This window comes from Urocitellus parryii, chromosome 2 (genome assembly GCF_045843805.1).
Source record: "Urocitellus parryii isolate mUroPar1 chromosome 2, mUroPar1.hap1, whole genome shotgun sequence".
Lineage (NCBI taxonomy): Eukaryota > Metazoa > Chordata > Mammalia > Rodentia > Sciuridae > Urocitellus > Urocitellus parryii.
The window spans coordinates 118,668,074-118,690,808 of record NC_135532.1 but is presented as its reverse complement, the minus strand read 5'-3'; the positions used below and the strand labels follow the sequence as shown (position 1 = coordinate 118,690,808).

The 22,735-nt window shown below is 49.0% G+C and overlaps 1 protein-coding gene across 2 annotated transcripts in view; it reads left to right on the top strand.

Moving 5' to 3' along the window:
- Positions 1 to 22,735, top strand: part of Med12l (mediator complex subunit 12L) — a 271,847-nt gene that overhangs the window by 15,818 nt on the left and 233,294 nt on the right. For both annotated transcript variants that reach the window (XM_026408177.2, XM_026408176.2), the window contains exons 2-3: positions 11,960 to 12,064; positions 18,560 to 18,751. In XM_026408177.2, the coding sequence (XP_026263962.2) occupies positions 11,960 to 12,064; positions 18,560 to 18,751 (297 nt within the window). The remainder of the gene's footprint in view (positions 1 to 11,959; positions 12,065 to 18,559; positions 18,752 to 22,735) is intronic.

Sequence of the window (22,735 nt, the reverse complement as noted above, 5' to 3'; positions counted from 1 at the left end):
CCTTGGTTGGCATCCACCAGTCCACCTGATGGTCTTAGTATGGGGAGGCCTCTGGAGCCCTGGTTTACCCCTTGTCCATGCTTAGAAGCCCTTAGTACTTGCTTCCGGCCTCTGTGTGGCTGCTTGGGTGGCTATTCATGGCCAGAGTTGCCAGGAAGTTTGCTGGAGTGCAGTCGGCGAGGCAGTGAGGGGCCTCCTGGAAATAAGAAGGGTGGAGGTCTAGAGGTGCCCACAGGGAGGCTGTTCAGCTAGTGGCCCTGGGGCTGCTGGGGAAATGGTCTCCTTGACTCAAATATAGCATATACCTCTGCTTCTGAGCAGCTGAGCTAAAACGCGAACAGAACCTCTACCAGCAACAGCAGAAGGAGAAACTGTCCTCAGCCTTTCCCTCATAGCTCCCTGTGGAGTGGGGCTGCAGGTGTGGAAAGGGAAGAAGGGTAAAGAGGAGGAGGCAGGCTGAGGGGTAAGTGGGAGGAGGCAGGCTGAGGGGTAAGTGGGAGGAGGCAGGCTGAGGGGTAAGTGGGAGGAGCCAGGCTGAGGGGTAAGTGGGAGGGGCCAGGCTGAGGGGTAAGTAGGGGGAGGCAGGCTGAGGGGTAAGTAGGAGGAGCCAGGCTGAGGGGTAAGTGGGAGGAGGCAGGCTGAGGGGTAAGTAGGGGGAGGCGGGCTGAGGGGTAAGTAGGGGGAGGCGGGCTGAGGGGTAAGTAGGAGGAGCCGGGCTGAGGGGTAAGTAGGGGGAGGCAGGCTGAGGGGTAAGTGGGAGGAGCCAGGCTGAGGGGTAAGTGGGAGGGGCCAGGCTGAGGGGTAAGTAGGGGGAGGCAGGCTGAGGGGTAAGTAGGGGGAGGCGGGCTGAGGGGTAAGTAGGGGGAGGCAGGCTGAGGGGTAAGTAGGGGGAGGCAGGCTGAGGGGTAAGTGGGAGGAGCCAGGCTGAGGGGTAAGTGGGAGGAGCCAGGCTGAGGGGTAAGTAGGAGGAGGCAGGCTGGGGGGTACATAGGGGGAGGCAGGCTGAGGGGTACGTAGGGGGAGGCAGGCTGAGGGGTACGTAGGGGGAGGCAGGCTGAGGGGTAAGTAGGGGGAGGCAGGCTGAGGGGTAAGTAGGGGGAGGCAGGCTGAGGGGTAAGTAGGGGGAGGCAGGCTGAGGGGTAAGTGGGAGGAGCCAGGCTGAGGGGTAAGTGGGAGGAGCCAGGCTGAGGGGTAAGTAGGAGGAGGCAGGCTGGGGGGTACATAGGGGGAGGCAGGCTGAGGGGTACGTAGGGGGAGGCAGGCTGAGGGGTAAGTGGGAGGAGCCAGGCTGAGGGGTAAGTGGGAGGAGCCAGGCTGAGGGGTAAGTAGGGGGAGCCAGGCTGAGGGGTAAGTAGGAGGAGCCAGGCTGAGGGGTAAGTAGGGGGAGGCAGGCTGAGGGGCAAGTAGGAGGAGGCAGGCTGAGGGGTAAGTAGGGGGAGGCAGGCTGAGGGGTAAGTAGGGGGAGGCAGGCTGAGGGGTAAGTAGGGGGAGCCAGGCTGAGGGGTAAGTAGGAGGAGCCAGGCTGAGGGGTAAGTAGGAGGAGCCAGGCTGAGGGGTAAGTAGGGGGAGGCAGGCTGAGGGGTAAGTAGGGGGAGGCAGGCTGAGGGGTAAGTAGGGGGAGGCAGGCTGAGGGGTAAGTGGGAGGGGCCAGGCTGAGGGGTAAGTAGGGGGAGGCAGGCTGAGGGGTAAGTAGGGGGAGGCAGGCTGAGGGGCAAGTAGGAGGAGGCAGGCTGTGGGGTAAGTAGGAGGAGGCAGGTGAGGGGTAAGTAGGAGGAGGCAGGTGAGGGGTAAGTAGGAGGAGCCAGGTGAGGGGTAAGTCGGAGGAGCCAGGTTGAGGGGAGTGGAAGTGGGCTCGTGTTCCTTCCTCTCCTCGTTCAGGTCCCCTTGCATACTGGCTTGAGGTGCTGGGTGTGGCATCATTTGCAGGTGGAATTCACCTGGTGAGATTGCGGTGTGGAGGTGCTGTGGTGGCAAACCTAGTGGTGGGCTTCCCTAGTTAGTGTCCTGGGCAGGGCCAGCAGATACTTCACTTTCTTGTTCTGCTATATGAATGTGAGGTCTGAAAGTTCTGGTGTTCTTCTGGGATGTACCTGAGAGCCAAATCCAGGTGCTTGGTATGGGCCGAGGACGAGCATCGAGTGGGGTCTGAATATGAACTAATGGATGGAGTCATCTAGATGGGCATGGAATGTAGGGTAAATGGGCCACACTTAGCTATCACTGAGACAAAGATCTCCTGTCTGAAAGTGGCCTAGAGGAACAGCCAGCCTGGTGGGGCCACCTCTGGCTGGGACACAGGACGCAGCGCTCCCAGGTGTGCCCAGCAGTCCTGGTGGGCCTGTGTTGCCACCCTGGAAGGGTTCCGAGTGCCCAGCGTGTGCAGATTGCTGCTCTCGTGCTGGCTGTACAGAAGACCGCATTCCAGCCACGCCACAGTCCTTTTTTTAAAGTGGTTGGCATGTGCCAGTGACCCTGCAGCATGTGCCCTTCTCCCCTGTTGTTGCCATGAGCATGTGGAGTAGGGGGCTGGTCTCCATCTCACAGAAGCCCCTGCACTCTAGGCTGGGCTTGTCCAGAGCAGGCTGTGCCCTTCTGGAACCCTCTGTCTTGCAGAGCAGCACATCAGGCCCTCTTGGGCCTGGCTCTGGCGTGGCTGCCTGCCCACCCTGCCCTTCTGCCTACTCAGCCTGTTTCCCACTCTGCCCGGGCACGTGGCTGTCAGGAGGATGGGCATGGAGTGCTGCTCTCGGTACCATGACTATTATTTTCCCTTTTGCCTGCCGCAGGTCGCTGTGAGGACAACTCTTATTGTGTTGTGTTGAGCTTGCGTCCTCTGATTTCATATGGGGTCCCCATTGTTAGCCTGGGATGCTGCAGGCAGGGTGTGGAGGGGCTGAGCAGCAGCATTGTGGTGGATGGGTGGTGGAGGTTGAGAGCTGACTCAGGTGTGGCCTCTGTGCACGTGTGGCCTGGTGTCAGAGCCGTTGGCAGGGATGGGGTAGGGACCAGCTGGCCTCTTAGGGGAGCCCTGCTGCCCCCAAGTCGGTTTGGCCCTGCCTTTTGTCCTCCTGAGGAGGCTGGCGTCCTTCTCATTATGCAGATATCTTGGCTGCAGAATGCCTTTTAAAGACTCCCTCAGATGCACCCAAGACCCGCTAGGCGTAGCCACTGGAGGTGGAGGGCAGGTGTTGTTGCTGCAGTGCCCTGCCGGGGTGTCTGCTCGCAGGGCTTGGTGATGTAGTTTTTCTCCTCTGATGTGGAGTGCAGTGGAGGTAGGATGGAAGAACCTGGACACCCAGGCAGAAAGGAGGCGAAGGGAAGGGAAATAAGGTCTTAAGTCAGAAGTTGTGTGTGATTTCCAGGCCTGTCGCTCCAGAAGCTGTCTCTGTTTTCCTAGGCCTAGAGCTCCCAGGTTCCTGGGAAATTTGTAACTCTGCCTGGGCACTGTTAATTAAACCCCCAATGAATGCATTAACTAAAGAGAGAGATGCCCTTTTAAGAAACCTATAATTTAGAGGACTTTTCAGAGCTACCTGCTGCTCAGTTTCTAAAGACCAGCTCAGCCTGAAAATCTTGAGAGGGGACCACCCCACCAGAACCCGTCTTTAGGTCACCAGACTGATGTCTTCCCATACCCACCTGCCATGACCGGGGACTCGATCTGTCAGGGTCACTCCAGGTGAATTGGGCTGGCTACTAAATAGCCACACAGATAGGAAATACCTTTTTTAGGGTTCAGCGACAGCTCCTCCTCCTCAGCTCCCACAGAGAAGGCCAGAGAGGCAGGCAGAGAGAGAGCACTCCTGAAACCCTCTTTTCTGAGGCAAGGGGTTGGGTTTCAGAGGGTGTGGCCCAGGCCCACTGGGTGACGCCCACTCCCAGAGCTGTGATTCCTTTCCCAGTGAAGGTGAGACCCACCTGCGCCTCACCTTCATTGGTCATGGCTAAGGGTCTGTGCTCTGCGTGCTCAGCCCCTGTTCATGGCGCCCGCAGCACCCACCCCTCTACAGGTGTTTTTAAAAGAAGAGCCAGCAACCCCGAAAGGGGTTTCTCCCTCTCGAGGTTTCTCCCTTGAATGTGGGTCTACTTCCTAAAGAAACCCGTCTGTACCTCCGACTGGCCACGTACATTTTTTATTTTGGGACAAGGTCTTGCACGTTCCCTCACCTGTGCATGGATGCCACTGCCCCTGAGTCGAGTTCCCCCTTCTCTCCAGAAACTCCTTAGACCCTTTTTTGGAGTCACTTCTTGTGACACAGTAATGGTCTCTGCGCTGCTGCTAGATGACCTGGATATTTATTTTAGGGGCAGTGTTGCCCTGAGGGTTAGAATGAAGTGTCCCTTTTCCTGTATGTCTGGTTGGTTTCCTGGGTCTGCTGAACCCAGGCTCCCCAGACAGGATGGGGAGAATGGTGGGGATGTGCTTTCACAGGTGTGGGGACTAGAAGCTTGAGACTAGTGGGTTGGCAGGCCCTGGTCCCTCTCCCGGGAGGTCCTCTGTGCCTCCTCTCGTGGTCCGGTTATGGCATGTGGCTATTTAACTCCAGTCTCAGCCTTGTCTTCATGCTACTGTCTGTCCCTCCTCTCATAAGGACGTCAGCCATACTAGATGGATGCATCCTAGCTGGGTCTGACCCCATCTTGACCCGATTTCAACTGCAAACACTCTTCTTCTAGGTAAGGCTTGCTCACAGGTATAGGGGTCAGGACTCTGACGGATCTTTCAGGGGACTCAGTTCTTCCCACTAGTGTGTGTCTGCAAGGCCCTCCCCAGGTGCTCTGCATGTCCTGGGCTGGTTGCTTTCTGGAGGCTGAGTCGGAGGCCGTGCCCTGCTTCCTCAGAGGCTTCTAGTTGTCTGTGCTGGAGACCTAGTCAAGTTGGGTGACTTTGTCTCCTTGCATAATGCCTGTGCTGTTGCTGTGGTATAGACCGTGTCCTTCACATGGCCCACAGGACCCTGTGTAGCTCTTCCTCTTCCTGCTTCAGGCTCATTCTGGACAGTAGCCTTTCTTTGATTTTTCCAAAAGCCCAGTGGACTTTATACAAGCCTTTCCTCTGTTTGTCTTTTTGCCAGGGATTCGTTAGCAAGAATTGTTATCGTGCCTGGCAGTGACCTTTTTATTGTGATGAGGATCCCCTCTATCTCTGATAATCCTCCTCTCGAAGACTGCTTTATCTGATATTGATATAGCTACCTCAGTCCTCTTGTATTCTGTCACGACACATGACTAAGCCAGCCAGGGTCAATCCAGGAGAACTGGGCTGATGTGAAATAATCACACACAGAGAAATACCTTTTTCTTTGGGTTCTGTGATGGCCCCTCTGACCTAGCTCCCACCAAGGAGGCAAGGCAGGCAAGAAAGAGAGAGCATGCCTCCAACGGTTTTATTGGGGGAGGCTGTTTCATTGATTATTCTATTCAAAAAAGGGCATAGGGTAGGGTTACAACAAACAAGTGGGTGTAATCCAATCCCATCAGGTGTTGCCCACTCCTTCTCTGAGTGGAGGTAAAGCCCAGTGTATTGCGGGGTGCAATGACTTGAGCCTTCACTCAGGACTTAAAGGTGTGCACATAGCTGCTGTCCAGAGCTGCTCCATACTGTGTTCGTTGTTTGGATGGGACATATCTTCCCCATCCTTTTACTGTCAATCTGTGTCTGTCTTTCTCTCTCTATTTTTTGGTACCAGGGATTGAACCCAGGGCTGCTTTACCACTGAGCCATATCCCCAGCCCTTTTTATGTTTTCTTTAGAGTCAGGGTCTTGCTGAGTTGCTTAGTACCTTGCTAAGTTGCTAAGGCTGGCTTTGAACTTGCAGTCCTTCTGCCTCAACTTCCTGAGTCACTGGGATTGCAGATGTGTGCCACGGTGTCTGGCTAATTTATCTGTTTAAGTACACTTAAAGTTCAGCATGTAGTTGGATTTTGCCTTTTTAAAAAATGTATCTGACAATTTCTTTCTTTTTCTTTTTTTTTTTTGACAGTATTGGGGATTGAATCCGGGGCCTCACATGTTCTGGGAAAGCGCTCCCCTGTGGAGGTACATTCCCAGCTTTTTTTATTTTTTATTTTGGGACAAGGTCTTGCTGAGTTGTCCAGGCTGGATTTGAACTTGTGATCTCCTGTCTCAGCTTCCCAAGTAGCTGTGATTACAGGAATTGCCACCTTGCCTTTTAGTTGGAATCTTAGTCCATGACATTTAAGCAGCATTTAATGTGATGATTGATGTGGTTGGGATTGGTACCATTTTACTATTTGTTTTTGGGGTTTCCTTTTCTGCTTTCTTTGGATTATTGTACACTATAATTTTAATTTGCTTATTGAGAGTTTAGTTATACTACTACTTGTTTTTGGTGGCTGCTCTGGGAATCACAGTAGCATCCCAAATTCTTCAGTCTCCTTAGAACTAATTTTGCCTCTCTCTATTCTAACTGCTGGAGCCTTCCATGACATGGACTCTCCTGTGTTAGTTGCTCTGCAATCAGAGCCCACTCAGAGCTCTTTCTTGGGGACACCTGTCTGACTGCCCGGATGGGCATTGGTGGTCTTTGCCCTCTGAATGGGCGGCTCTTCTCCTGGGCACTGCATCATACTTCAATTCTGCTTGCTGTGGGGGTCTCCAGCACCTGGTACAGTGCTGTATTTAATTACTTGCTGTTTGAAGGGAGGCCTGAGCTGTGGTTTGAAAACCACAGACAAAGTCATGGTTATGCTCCAGGGGTGGAAATGGCACAAGGCGAGACTCAGGGGCTGAAAAGACGGTGTGCGTGGAATGGCGTGGAATAGTCAATAGACTAAGTGAAAGTTAAAATGTAAAAATAGAAAACGGCTATAATCACAGTAGCCACCATTTATAGGGCACTTAATAATGGGCCAGGCACTGTGCTAAACTGCACATTTATCTTATGTAACCCCAGCCCTGTGAGTTATTCTAGTCTCCTTTTCAACAAAGCCAGGCAGGTGCAGAGAGGTTGGCTCCTGTGGCCCCCGTCCTGGGTGAGGGCTGCATTCAAACCCAGCTCCATGTGAGTCTGATGCTTAGAAGCAAGACCAGCATGTGGAGCTTGATTGCTGGAGGCTTCGGATGCTGGTCCCAGTGCTTCTGTTCTGATTTGGGGCCAGAATTAGTTGGAAAACAGTTCAGAGTTGTTACTTAGGGTCTGGAGAGTCATGCTGCTTTAGCTCCTGGGGGAGTGTGGGAAGCCGCCTGAGGCTTTTGGGTAGGGAAGTGCAGAAAGGGAAATAGTGTCTCAGGACCTGGCAGGAGGTAGGCTGCATAGAGGGCAGGATGAGTGGGGAACAGTGACCAGGCCCTGCTGTGACAGTGGCCACATTTAGAGAGCCACTGTCACATTTTGGAAGGAGGAATAAATGTTAGACATGTCTTGAGAGATGCAGGGCTGGGTTTGTTAGTGACAAGAGGAGGGGATGAAAGAGTGTTCTCTTATCTCCTGGGTTGTCTGCTGTTACCCAAGGACCACTAGGTGTATTGGTGAAGGCGATCCATGTCTTACTCCGTCTTCCAACCTGGGGTCTAAGATAGAATAGAGGACAGGGGACAGGGGAGGGGGAAGGAAGGAGGGGGAAGTACTGAAGGCCTGGAATGGAACAAATCGGATTCCATGCCTCTTTGATCATGTCAAAATGACCCTATTGTTATGTATGACTAAATGTACCAATGAAAACATCAAAAAAAAAAAAATGTCCATCAGGCTAACTTGGTTCTCTCAGATTAGGAATGACCAATTAAAACATGCATATCCAAAAAATAAAAATAACAAATAAATAGGGTTCTATAGTCTTTGGGGTTGAGAGAAGGCTGTTTTGGAGGAGGGATGGACAAAGTTAGGAAAAGTAATTATAAAATTGTTTATAAGAAATTTGTGTTTGTTCTGGGTAAGATGGGCATTAACCCCGCCTGCCTGGCCAGCACATTAGAGGGATATTTCTCCACTTCTGTGTCATTGTGTGGCTGATGGACAGTTCTGTCTAAGTCATTGAATATTCATTAGTTAGCTTGTTAGACTACTAGGTGACTGAGAAAATCGCGAGTTTTCACCCATGTTCTGTGGTTGGGTGGAGGGTGTGTGTGGGTGACCTGCTTTTCAGATGGTCATCAGAAGTCCTGCCACACTGAACTGTTTTTGTTTCTTGAGCCTGAAAGAGCTTCAGCAGCTTCCAAACTGGCATCCAAACATTTTCACTTTCCTAATGAAATGTATTCTTGAAATTAAAAGATTGCTTTGAAAGTGATCCAAAAAATAAGCTCATTCTCTGAAGTTCAAGGCTAACGCAGGAGATTTCTGGATGCTTGTGGGGTTCACCCACAGCCCTGCTCTTCCTATCAGTATGGGACGTGGAGACGTGAAGTGACCACTGGCATTCCACATTAATGTGGGCTCTTTTTTAGGCTTTTGCTTCTATTTCTGCCTGAGTGACTATCTCCCTAGAATTGCTTTAAGGCTTGGATTTCAGTTGCATCAATGGCAAGGCAGGCCAGTTGGGGGGGGGGGGACTCTTCCCTTCTCCCTGTTCAGGTTGCCTTGGGCCCAAGTCAGTTGTGCACCTTTCCAAGGCTCTGGGTAGTTCACTGTCGGGTGGTGTTACCCTGGGCCACAGGGGCCGTTGGAGTCGCTGTTTTAAGCTTCTTGTTTCTTTGCTGAGAAAATATTTGGTCTTAAACACACACATAATACTTTTTTCTTTCTTGCCCTAGATGCTGTTAATGAAAAATTCATTTAAGACTGTCTCTGAATACATGGTTGCCTCTTACCCAACAGTTAGTAGAATAGTTTTTTCTTCTCTTCTCCATGTTGTACAACGAGGGACACGTCAGCCTTTATTGAGGAGTCCATTTTCTGGAAGAGGTTCATCTCTGCTGGCTGGTGCCCTGAGTGCAGACCCAGCCCTGGATCCTCACTGACGCTGTGAGCCCCAGGTCTCTGGGGTCTTGGCTGTCTCACCTTTGCAGATGGGCAAAGGAGCAGCTGTGGTTCTAAGAACTGTCCATGAGGTACAATGGAGCAAGGTCAAGACTGTAAGGAAAGGCATTATAGGAATTTTGGTGGTTGTTACTCTTTTATTTTGAAAAATCTTTGAAGAAGTTCAAGGCTGGTGCAAGAGGAAGCTATTTGTGTCCTTTACAGATTCTGGCTTGGGGGTTTTAGAGGCATGCTGTTCTGAAATCTGGACTCTGTCTCTTCTATTTTTGCCTAATTAGACTTGGCAAAGGCCTGCAGAGTAGTGTCATAAAAGTTTGTTGCTTAAATTCATGTAACACAGGTTGCCTTTTGTTCTGAGTCTCTTAAAGCTACCTAATGACATCAAGTATCTATGCCTTAGCCAGTTTCTCAAACCGGAATTCACAGATGCCTTCAGGTTGGAGACAGTGCTTTTCCTTTAAAAGGGGTCTATTAGTGCATTCTTGGAGTTTGAGAAACATTTGTTTAAACAACAATAGTAAACTCTGGAATTTGAATCTTAACTCATTGTTTGGATTTTTGCCATCAGTGTTCAGTCTTGGCAGAAATTTTAGGGAGTAGGCCATCAGGGGGCACATTTTGATCGTGACGTTCTTGGCTTTTAACTCCTTAGTTTCTGCGGAAACCTGACCTCAAGGGCTTAGCAAATACAGTAGCGGTTAACTGAGCTAGGGTCTATTTAGAATTCAACTATGAAATGGCACCAAGAGGATGGAACTCGTCCTGAAAGCCCCGTGCCTTGCCTCTTGACGAAGCTCAGACGTGGGTTCCAGTAAAGACAGAGGCTCATTCTCAGCTGCCCTTTCTTGCAGTGCCTGCTAGAAGGTGGAAGACACAGGCGCCTTCAGTTTTCTCCTGAGGTCATGATCCTTTTTGTATGGACACTTGCTCTCTCCGACTCTGAGACCACGGAAATGTCCTTAGCGAGTTTGGTTATTCAAGTTGGCTGGAATCTTTTTGACTTAAAAATGTGCATCACGTAGTTTTGTCCTCTCACATCACCACCTGAGGACTCAGGACGCAGGTGGGCTGTTCATCTTCTGGGTGGATCATGACTTCTGTGACCTTTCTGCCTGGCGGAGACTGGATTGCCCTGGAGTTGCATGTCTCATAAGGGGTCTTTTGAGAGCCCACCCATGTGCGGGAGCACACCAGTCAAGGCAGGCTGCAGGGGTGCTGCCAGACGCCTCCACTCCTAGCCAAAGCCACCCTCTGAGGCTGTTCAGATACATCAGCCTCGTGACCTGTTGCATCCCTCAGCTTCCCGTCTAACCACAGCAGCGGTTTGACCAGTGGCTCTTCTAATTCCACTCTGGCCCAATTAGGTGGAGTGAGCTATGTTTTGGGTTCTGTGCACCTGTTGCCCCGACTGATGCTGCACCATTGCTTTATTTTGGGGGAGGGATGTGGGCGATACTGAGGAAGGAACTCAGTGGCACCCTACCACTGAGCTACATCTCCAGCCCTACTTAGAGACAAGGTGTCTCTGAGTTGCTTAGAGCCTTACTAAGTTGCTGAGGCTGGCTTTGAACTCAGGATCTTCCTGCCTTGGCCTCCCTAGCTGCTGGGAGGTGTGTGCCACTGCGCCTGGTATGACCACATTTCTTGGCTCCGGAGAAGGGGACAGAAGGTTGCTCTGTGTCCTCCAGTTTCTCACTTGTTCTCTCTGGTCCATGTCTTGGAGACTGCCGTGGTTCCCTAACTCAGGTAACCTGGGCGGGCAAGGAGGGCCTATTTATTTTTTATTTTTTTAAGGCTTGGGCTGTTATTTTTAATTGTTTTTTTAGTTGCAGATGGACACAATACCTTTATTTTATTTATTTATTTTTATGTGTGCTGAGGAACAAACCCAGTACCTCATATGTGTGAGGCAAGCGCTCTGCCACTGAGCCCCAGCCCAGTCCAAGCTTAGGCTATTTTTGACGTGATGTGACCTTGGAGCTTTTCCTGTGGCCACCCATTAGGAGATCTTTTTGAGGAGCGTAGGAGTTGTGGCTCTGTATTTTTAGACCACATTTTCACATGGCATTTGTTCCTTGGTGGCATGGTGGCAGGAAATTTGGAAATTTGTCTTGCTAGTCTGGCTTTTAGAAAGAGTGCATCAGGACTGCCTCTGCCCGGTTTCTGTACCTTTTTGAGCCTCGCTTTGTGCATCTGTGAAATGGGCATGAGGACGAAAGCTTGTGGTCTCCCTCAGAGTCGGTAAGGAGCAAGTGAGCCAAATGTTTTAAAGAACTTTGCTGAGCTCTGAGCCTCCCTCTGACCGTGGTTGTGCTGTGGGTAGGTTCTAGTCATACAGCATGGGCCCGGGAACCTTCATGGGGTCTTGGGTAGGCTGGGTGAGTCAGGCTTCACACAGAAGGGGGGCTCGCGAGGGAGTGAGTCAAGCTCCAGGTTCTCTAGTGCCATTGCAGGTCAAAAAGGATTTTGTGCGCTACCACTGGTGCACCTGGGATGCCAGCAGCTCAAGAGGCTGACACAGGAGGATTGCAAAGAGGAGAGCAGTCTCAGTAATGGTGAGGTGCTTAGCAACTCAGTGAGACCCTGTCTCTAAACAAAATACAAAATAGGGCTGGGGATGTGGCTCAGTGGTCGAGTGCCTCTGAGTTCAATCCCTGGTATACAAAGCAACAATAACAACAAATGATTTTGTTTTGGTGTGTGTGGGAGGGGGGTTGCTCATTTTTTTTCTTTATAATTTAGAAGTTAAAAAAATTTCAGACTTGCGGAAAAGTTAGGAGACTGAGATGAGGAGCACCTGTGTGTGTAGCCTGGCGTTGACAGGCAATGGCAAGTGCCAGAGTGGCTTTTGCTCTCTACCCCTGTGCCCTGGCTTTTGCATGTCTGCAACTGCACTCTGGTGGATGTCCCACGTCCTTCCCACCCTTCCTTCTCGCAGAGGGCAGCAAACGTGCGTTTGCGACTGGGTTAGGTCCAGCTCTCCTTCCTCCTGCTTAACTTGCACCTTCTCTCTGTAGGATGAACTGACTGCTGTGAACGTAAAGCAAGGCTTCAGCAACCAGCCAGCCTTCACTGGGGATGAGCACGGCTCGGCCAGGAACATTGTGATCAACCCGTCAAAGGTAAGGTGGGCCCCCTCCCCTGGGACCACTGACAAAGCGGGTTTGTGATGGGGCATTTGGTTTGCCAAGTTGGTGCTGCTCAAGCCGGTCCAGGTTTAGCATGCCCTTCTGCAGGCTTCGCTGCCCTGGGCCATACAGGGTCAGCACTGATGTGGGGGGTTGCCATGCTGAGTCTGGTAGTTCCCTCTCCATCTTCCCAGGTCTCCTTAAGGCCTTCCTGACGTCCTCATAGACAGACGGCCTGAGAGGCCAGTATCTTGCAGTCCAGGCTGTACTTGAGATCTGTTTGGTTTTCCCATGGCAGAATTCAGGTTGGACCTTTTTGGAAAGGAGGCGGCATTGTGTCCTGTCAGGAGGGAGCTGCGGCCAGTTAGCCCTGGTACAGGTCACACGAAGTCTGATCACTTGGCGAAGGGCACGCCTGAAACCCTCCTACCTCATAAAGTGGCAGTTTCTCCTCTTAGTGACCTACAGATCTCTACCTGTGGTGCCTTACCTTCCCTCCCTACCTCCTCCTCCCTTCCTCCACTCTCCCTCCTCCTCCACCCACCTCCCTCTCCTCTCTCCCTCCCTCCCTCCTCCCTCCTCCTCCCTTCTCTCCAGCCCTCCCTCCCTTCCTCCTCCTCTTCCTCCTCCTCTCTCCTCTCCCTCCCTCCTCCCTCCTCCTCCCTTCTTCCACCCTCCCTCCCTTCCTCCTCCTCTTCCTCCTCCTCTTCCCTTTCCTTCTCTCTCCCTCCCTCCCTACACCTCCTCCCTCCCTCCCTCCTCCTCCCTCCTCCTCCCTCCCTCTCCTCTTCCTTCCCTTCTTCCTCCCTCCCTACCTCCTCCTTCAGTTCCTCCTCCCTCCCTACTTCTCCTTCCCTTCCTCCTCCTCCCTCCTTCCCTTCCTCCTCCTCCCTCCTTCCCCACCTCCTCCTCCCTCCTTCCCCACCTCCTCCTCCCTCCTTCCCCACCTCCTCCTCCCTCCTTCCCTTCCTCCTTCCCTTCCTCCCTCCTTCCCTTCCTCCCTCCTTCCCTTCCTCCTTCCCTTCCTCCCTCCTTCCCTTCCTCCCTCCTTCCCTTCCTCCTTCCCTTCCTCCCTCCTTCCCTTCCTCCCTCCTTCCCTTCCTCCCTCCTTCCCTCCCTCCTCCTCCCTCCCTCTCCTCTTCCTTCCCTTCTTCCTCCCTCCCTACCTCCTCCTTCAGTTCCTCCTCCCTCCCTACTTCTCCTTCCCTTCCTCCTCCTCCCTCCTTCCCTTCCTCCCTCCTTCCCTTCCTCCCTCCTTCCCTTCCTCCTTCCCTTCCTCCCTCCTTCCCTTCCTCCCTCCTTCCCTTTCTCCCTCCTTCCCTTCCTCCCTCCTTCCCTCCCTCCTCCTCCCTCCCTCTCCTCTTCCTTCCCTTCTTCCTCCCTCCCTACCTCATCCTTCAGTTCCTCCTCCCTCCCTACTTCTCCTTCCCTTCCTCCTCCTCCCTCCTTCCCTTCCTCCTCCTCCCTCCTTCCCTTCCCTTCCTCCATTCCTTCCCTTCCTCCATTCCTTCCTCCTTCCCTTCCTCCCTCCTTCCCTTCCTCCCTCCTTCCCTTCCTCCCTCCTTCCCTTCCTCCCTCCTTCCTTTCCTCCTCTCCTTCCCTTCCTCCTCCTCCCACCTTCCATTCCTCCTCCCTCCCCTCCTCCTCCCTTCCTTCCTCCTCCTTCCCTCCTATCCTTCCTCTCCCCGCACCCTCCACCCCGCCTTCCTTCCTCCCTCCTTGCAGGGATTGAGCCCGTGCTGCCCCAGCCCCCCCAGCCCCTACCCCATGGTACTCGGAGGCCCTATGAGTATCCCATTCTCACTGTCAGGTAGAATTCCACCTGGTGATTTCAGCATCCCTGATGATTCCAGTTGAGGGATTTCTTTTGCTGAGGGTTACGAAATGCTGGTTTCTGATCATTCCTCAGCGGTATTGGTTGCATTCTTTGGTGAAGAAAAGCTTCCTTTACCTCCCACTGTTTTAGGATCACTTGGATTCTTTTTGTGTCACCCATGGATTTCTTTTTAAAATTTTTTTACTATTACTTTTAAAATTAATTGCACTGGGATTTATTACTTCGTTTCTTTTGAATGCTTAGATGGTCCCATGTGTGGCCAGTCAGGGCCCCTTTACTCTGGCCCTTGGCTCACCTCCTTCTCCCTGGGACTACAGCAGGTTCCAGGCTCGCCTTGTTCTCTCCCTCCCCAGCCCTGGGTGCCCTCAAGGCGGCCCTGCTGGAGGGGCCTTCCTCCTGGCTGCTTTCACTTTCGGTGGCAGAGAGGAAAGCAGAGATCTGTCTGTCTGTCTGTCTTGTCTGCCTACCTACTGTTGCCATTTCCAGCCCAACCCCTTGGGGTGTTTTCCTCTTTTCCTGTTCCATCTTTGTGTGTTCTCCCAGCTGAGAACCTGGCTCTCTGCAATATCAAAATATTTGTTTGTTTGCTCTTTATATACACATAGAGTTTCAGCATAAACTACTCCAATGCCACTCTAGCAATAAAGTTGCTATATAAAATCTACAATTTTTTAAAATAATAATTTTGTCTTTAGACTAACTTTCATCAAAAATATGTAGTCAGGCTGGGCATGGTGACATCTGCCCGTAATCCCAGCAGCTTGGGAGACTGAGCAGGAGGATTGCAAGTTTGAGGCCAGCCTTAGCAACTTAGCCACACCCTATCTCAAAAAAAAATAAAAAGGGCTGGGGATGTAGCACAGTGGTTAAGCACCTTGAGGTTCAAGCTCCCAGCACCCCCCCCAAAAAAACAAAAAAACCACACACATACACAATCACATAGATACAATACCGATAAAATCAGAATGTTGTTTTCAAAAGTTTCTTGAATTGGGCTGATGCTGTGGCTCAGCAGTAGAGCACTCACCTAGCACGTGTTGTGAGACCCTGGGTTTGATCCTCAGCACTACATAAAAATAAATAAGTAAAATAAAGGTATTGTGTCCAACTACAACTAAAAAATAAATTTTAAAAAAAGTTTCTTGAATTGAATGTCTTTCTGTGATGTTATCAATTAGGTGTACAAATAAAATTGTTTTCTTAAGGAATCAATTTTTTAAAAAAAGTCCTTTTTGAGTTATTATTGTTTGGGTATTAAAATACCTTCACTGTTATAAAATTAAAGGCATACATACAAAAAATATAAAAATGTATGCAGGTAAATTTCTATAGTTCCTTTTCTAGAGATATGCATGCAGATAGTTTGTCTATTATTCTGTATTTCTTTTTATTGCATCCACCTGTATCTGTATATACATAAATAATTGACAGTTTGCTGTCAACTGAAATATCATTTCAGAGATGTGAAAGAGTATCGATGCATCTTCTGCATACTCCACTGACCAAGCATGTTGATTTGAGTTTTCTTTTTCCAGTCTTTATCCACGTGATGTACAATTAGCTGTGTGCGATTTATGTTGTGTTTTGGCTTGTGGTCAGATGTGTGTAACACTTGCATTCACTGTTTTTAGGTGTCTGGTTGTGCAGCCTCACCCCTGTCTGTCTCTTGAATGTTTTCTTGTTCCTCAGCTAATCCACTTTTTGAAAGCGAGTTCTGTCTTTTAGCTTTCTCTTTTGTGGTGCTGGGTATCAAAGCCTTGGCCTTGCACACGCTAGCCAGGTTCTCCGACCCCAGCCCTAACTGATCTACTTTAATATGAAGCGTTATTTTGCAGGCTCTCTGCCTTTTGACTAAAGTATTCACAGCAATAACTTGTGGGTGGATGGCATTCCTAATTTGTGAGCTATAATTAATTGACTGACACCTGTATACACAGTGGTCAGCCTGTGTCTATAAAGAGGCTGTAGTCACACTTGAGAGGTGGCTTTTGTTCTTTAGGGTCAGTTCCCAGAAGCACATCTCTTGAGTTCCAGGGAGCATTCTCTGCTTCTGTGATGACACACATGAGTTTGGGGCAGATACAGAGAAGCTCATCTCCTTGCAGAAGGCTGGGGTCCAGCTGGAGTCCAGTTGAGGTGCAGGTCTATTTCTCCTGTGGCCTCCTCTGGCCACCTCCAGCCGCCCTCGTGTGGTCCCTGTCACCTCATTCATGTTCATCAGGGCTTCATCCTGTGGCCTTATTAACCTTAGTTATCCCTTGTGCCCCCATCTTAAATCAAGTGACCTTGGGACTGGGGCTCCTGTGTGTGAATTTTGGAGGACACTGTTTAATTCATGACAGAAAGTACCCATGCTTTCTGTCTCCTGATGTGAGCTGCTGAGTTGTGCTCAGTATTGAGTTTTATGTCAACTCAAATAACTGAACACACAAACGTAACATCCGTGACAACTTCTGCTAGCATTCTTCCTGATGGTTGTTTAAGGACTCAGGACTTCTGAGAAGAATTTGATTTCATAAATATGAAATATGTGAATGGTAGCATAGCTTCTAAATTTTTCCCCATATTCTTATCAAATGAATTATTTTCCATCTAGGTTTGGGTGGGTGGAAGCAAGTGTTAAATTTAACTTTTACTTTGTTTGAAAGACTATAAATTGGCAAAAATCCTTGAGAGGGCAAATTGGCAGAACTTCACAATGCCGAATCCTGGAACCCTGGCAATTTATCTTAAATCTGTACCTGCACATGTCTGAAGTAATAGGCACACAAGGCCATCCACATTAACACGAGTCATAATAGCACAGTTTGGAGCAGGTCCATCAACAGTAGCTTGATTAATTGAATGGTGATACACAACAATGTACTTTGTGGGTTTATCTATTAAAAAAAGTGAAGAAGCTCTGTGTATACAGACCCGGAAGGCTCGTACTGTGTGCGCATAATGAGCCAGACACATAAGAAAGAGACAGAAATAGTGTCTGCTCATGTGTAGTCACTTAAGGAAGCCTTGGAACCACACATAAGCTTATCAAGTTGATCACTTAGAGGTAAGCATTGGGATGTGAGAACGAAGCTCTTTTTAATATGTTTTCAGATTTCTGAATAATGTCAATATGTTGCTGTAACAGTGAAATTAAATGTTATCATGCTTTGATAATTTTGGAACCTAATGTGCATTTTCTTCTTTTTTGCTTACTTTGCAATTTTGACTTTGTTTGAGTATGAATTTCTCTACAAAATTTTTAGCAGGAATTAACCAGGCATTCACCATGTTCCATTGCTATGTCAAGTACATAGACAAGGGTTTAATTGAAAAAATGGATTGCTTAGACTACTTTTTAAAATTTTTAAACCTTTTTTGGGATTAAAATGCACATTGTTTGGAGCCCTTGGTGCAAAGACTAAATATCAATTGGGAGATTTAATATTAAGCTGCTATTGGTGGCTTGTTTACAAACAACTGGTTCTGCTATAGTTTTGCACTTAAGGTATTCAGTGGAAGTTCTGCAAACATTGGCTTACAACAGGACAACTGCAGTGAAGTTGTTTTAAGAAAAGCTCAGACTTATTTTTTCTACTCATTCTAGTTTTTACCACCAACTCACCAAAAAAGACTTTTTATACTACATTAGTCACAAGACTGCAGAAGGCCAGTTCACATTCAGAACATGTTGTGCCAGCGCTTCCTGCTGGTAGGTGAACTTGGCTAGTGGCTGAAGGCTGATTCCCCAGTGATAGACTGCTTATTGCCTCATGAGTGTTTCTGAGGTGATGCTTGTTATGCGTCACCATGGTGGAGATTTTATCTTCCTTGTAGTTGCACTGTTTGCTAACTTTATTGGGGACATTTATTAGGAATTATTAACTGTATCATATTTCAGAATTCTCGGGGGGTGAAATATGATGCTTGTAAAGGATTCCTGGAAATTCTAGTAAGCTCTCTGTAATTCACCCAGTTGTCACACACGACTCCATTCCCTTCCTCTCTTCTCTTCCTTCCTGTCCCTTTTTCCACCTTAGTGTGTAGACAATAGGAAAGTGATCAGGTATTGCAGAAGCTCCATATGCCACGTCCTGAGCAGGTGGCACTAGCATCCCCTGAGGACTAATGCTGGTGGAATTGACAGGCCCATCAAAAGTGTTGAATACCTAATTAAATTTTTTGCAAATTTGCATTTAAGTAAATTAAGTTTATTTCAGCTTTTTTTTTTTTTTTAAATCATCAAGTATAAGCAGAATTTCCTTTTACAAAATATGTGATGTATCATGAAACCAGCAAAGGAATGATCACTAATCGATGCCAGGAATGATCACTAATCGATGCCAGGCTCGATCTCTTCCCCTCGCAGGGAGACCCCGCCTGCCCCAAGGCATTGGAGTGGAGAACGCTGTCGTTTTGTCCTACCAGAGGTCTTCGAAGGCTCTTCTTTTTGCTGTGGACTACTTGTTAATTGTGGAATAGAGGTGCTGGGTGGGTTTTTGCATTGAGTTAGCTTATGGCAATCACAACTCTTGACTTTAAGGGTGTAAATCAACATTTTATTTTCTGATGGACTATATGAAGATTTTCGATTAAAACAGTAAAGGTAAAAATGTGTAGAATGTACTGCCTTGCTTTATTGTCTGTTTTCTTTTGTCTTCTTTCCACAGATCGGAGCTTATTTCAGCAGCATATTAGCTGAGAAACTAAAGCTTAACACTTTCCAGGATACCGGAAAGAAGAAACCTCAAGTTAATGCTAAAGATAATTATTGGCTGGTTACTGCTCGATCTCAGAGTGCAATTCATAGTTGGTTCTCTGACCTAGCAGGAAATAAACCACTTGCTATTTTGGCAAAAAAGGTATTAAGTATTTCTTAACCTCGTTATGATTAATTATGGTCTTGTGAAGATGAAGCTTTTTGAGATGATGCCTAGTACATATTTTTTCCCTAACTCCTCACAGCTGATGCCTGGGCCGAAGGTGTATGGCCCAGGGGCGTGCTGCTACGAGTGGAGCCCAGGACACCTGTAACCCACACCCTCCACACAGCGAGCAGTTTATGTGGACTTGAGGTTGACAAGATTTCTAAACCAAGAATAGGCAATGATGCTTCTCCTTTTTTTCTATTGTATTTTTAGTTTCCTTGGGTCAAAAAGTTCAGGATTCAATAGAAAGATCCTTGCTTTGAAGTTATTGCCTCATCGTTAAAAATACCTATGCAAATGCTCCAAGCCAAGTGTCTGTCCTACCCAGTGTGAGAGAGATTATAATTGTATGTGTGCTTGTTTGTTGAAAAAGTTTTTTAACAAAACGGGCAGGTTTATTTATAGCTTCCGAGTTTTTTTTTTTTTTTTTTTGCAGGGGGAGGGGAGGCTCTTTAAAATCTTTTACCTTTGATCATTTTCAAGTGGGAAATCGATGCACGGATTCCGTAATCTTATAGTCTAAATAATACAGAAACATCCTTTGCAATTTAGAAAAGAAGTTGGAGATCTTCCTTGCAGTCTTAATCTGACTCCCTGGACAGCTTTGGAACAAGGCCATTGGTTGGTTCTCCCCTTCCTGAAGCCCTCTGGTTTCAGGCCACCGTCTTCTGTTTGTAGGATCATGTGTTCATGTCCACCTGGCACAGGACCAGGGTGTGGAGAGCTCCTTTGTGCACTTGTGAGTTTTCTGAAAAGCAACTCTTGGAAGATAGTGCTGCTGTCTCAGCCGGCTGAGCCACTCAGTAGTACTCCTCCGAGGCCTGTGGATTGCTAGTGGGAAGCCGCAGAAGGGGTTCCTCTGGGAGCCGATGGAGGGTGTGAGCAGCTCACCTTCTCCGTGTTGCTAGCTGGCCTCCTTAGGTTTTCCCTTGCCGTGAGCTTGTGAGTGCAGGTTTGTGATGCTTCCCCAAAGCGAATACTGATATGGAGCTGCTGCCCTTGCTTTTGGGGTGCAGGACATGCTCCCTGGTCCTTCAGGAGGGAGACAGCTCTGGTGCAGTGTGTTAGTCACTGTTCTTCTCTCTTCATTAGGAGCTGCCTCTGGCCAAGTCAGGTGTCCCTCAGGTAAGCCTTGACGCTCATTCTTCGCAAACGTGCCTGTTTTCTTTATAAAACCATCCAGCATACCTTGAAGCACGTTCGTTTCCCAGCCTTTCGGGAGTCCTTCCCCTTTCCAGCATGTCCTCTTCCCAAGGTGGCTGAAGGATCCATTCTTTGTGTATTCCTCCTAGTGGAACCTCCAAGGACCTCCTTCACTTTTGGTATTTATTTACCTTTGCAATGGCTTCAGGCCCCAAACCTTGATTTACCTGCCCAGATCCTGGGCACCTTATCCAGGTTCAGGCTCCTGTAGGGGTGGTCATAACTCTGGGCCAGTCTTTTATCACTCTGAAAGCTCCACAGTACTTGCAGTGTCCAGCCACAGAGAAGCCATGAAGGGCTTTTCCTTTAATCACAGTGGGCGTTTAATTCAGGAATGGAGCTTCCTGCCTCCGGGACCTTCTTCCAGGGCCAGAACAGCTCCCTGGTCTCTGATTCTCCCCTGTTCATGTCAAGGGACCCCATGCCTGGGGTCTGTGGGTCTGCTTTGCCTCCATCCCACTTAGCCACTGGGGGATGCTGGTGTGGGTGAGCATACAGGTTTGAGGAGGCCGGAGGACAGCACTGTAAGCCTGAAGGAGCTCGCACCAGATGTCTGGATTTCTTGTCCATCTTGATGCAGCTCCAGCTTGGTTTAAGGACCACACTGTGGTTCAGGGGTTTCCAGATTCAGCTAGCAAGCTAAATTCTGGGGGTTTCTCTATGGAAAACACGGAATCCATCACTGTAGGGAAGTCACAGCCTAAACACGTTTCCCTCCAGAGTTGGCCTGGCTGTGGCTTCTTCATTAATTAAACAACTTCCTTCATGCATGCTCTTCTGAATGCTGACACCCAGATCCAAGGGCAGCGGTTTTTAGGGTTCTGCCAGCCCTGGCAGTGATCTGGAGTCTGCCTTGTATGCTCATGTGAGATCCACGGCTCAGTTTTGTTTGCAGTGTCATCGAAACATTTCAGGTGTTTAAGTGTTTTATTTTTTCCTTCCTAACAGTTGGGGTTCAGTAGGAATCCTGTAGGCATCGAGGAGGATGGTGCTGGTGGAGGGCTTTCTCTGTATTTGTCTGTTGCAGGCCCAGGTCTTGCGACTTTTGGCATCCGAGTGCTGTATCCTTACCGGCACAGCTAGGTGCCCGGGCTGCTGGCACCGCCCGTGTGCTCTGGTAAAAAGCAGGCATTTGGGACTGGGACTGTGCTTTTCTGGTCCCTGACTTACATGGTGGCCACTAAACCAAAGCCTTGTGCTCCATGACAGAAATGCCATGTAAGCTGAGGAAGTGTCTCATTGTGATGCCTCGCTGTGGTCTGCAGGGAAGAGGGCTTGCAGCTTTGGCCCACCAGCCTTCCATGTTCCTGTGCATGGTGTGTGTGCATCTGCGTGCCCCTCATGGGTTGTGTTCTGAAGTCAGTGCCAGGGCAGCATCTCTCTGTGATCACAAGTCTCTGCAGCGGCCCATGAAATCCAGGGCTGGATGCCCCAGGCCTGTCGTGCAGCCTGGGTGGCTCTCCCTCCAGAACCAGAACAGCCGGGTTGTCTTTAGTGAGATCAGGTGACATGGTCATTGTGTTTCCAGGGCCATGTATGAAAAATACTCATCTTTTGTTCTAGACTCTCACTTCCTGGGAACTGTGTGAAGGGTCAGGTTTATAGCATAGGATGCAGAAAACCCTCTGCCTGCTGTGTGTTTGGCAGACCAGGAGCAGCAGGTTGTGCTGTGGGCTGGTCCAAGCCTTGCCTTTCAGCATAAATTCAAGTGAGATTTTGGGGCAGAGAGATCAAGACTCTTGGTATCTGTGGTTGTGGTGTCCAGGATCCCCTGAGGTCAGGGGCAAGTGCATTGCCCGAGAACACCTTGGCTGGCATGGGGAAATCTTTGGAAGGGCAAGGCATCCGAGGGAATAGGTTTGGGGCTTTTAGATATTGGCAGGGAGGAATCTGAGGGAGGAGCTCAGCCCAGCAGGCGGGGCCCAGGGAGGGAGATGAGGTGGCCTGGCCATGCCTGCTGGGGCTGTGCACCCTTGGGCCTCGCTGACCCTGGCCTGCAGCATGATGGCTGGCTGACGCACTCTGTCCCCTGTTCTCTCTGTTCACCAGAGGAGTAGATTATGTAGGTAAATAGGCAATTCCTTGGTATTTATGAGGTACTCTAGGAGAATGAATTAACTCTTTCCAACCATTCAATGCTTCATCAGGATACTAATCTGCTAAACGGTACCTCTGTGGTGTGCGAGAAATCATTAACTGCCTCAAGTGCCCACTTCCAAGCACTGAATTAATTACCCAGCTATTTCTAGCCCAGTGTTCATCAGCAGATTTACTGATCCATCATCTTAGCCCTCTCTTTTAAATATTGGACTAAAGACATTTTTAGACGCTTTCTGGAAATTGTTACTCTTATAAAATGTTGCAGTTAGAAAGCTTTATATAAAAAAAATGTTCCTGGACAAAAAACAGAGTGGGGACAACTTTACACATGGTCTGTCCCTTCCAATTTTGAGAGAATTTTTTGGGAAGAATGTCATGGAATTATTTTTTCCTACTATGATGAATAGCTTCAGCATCTGAAAGTTTTAGGATAATTTGTTTTGTAAACAAGAAAGCACAACGAATGGAACTATTCTGCCATTGTATTAAACGGTTTTGATTTTTTGCTTAATGAAAATTGGCTTAAAATGTTCCTTTTTAAAAAATTGAATACACCATTTAAAAATTCATCAGAAATGCTCTTATAGCAGTAGGTAACTCCCAGCCCCTCTGTAA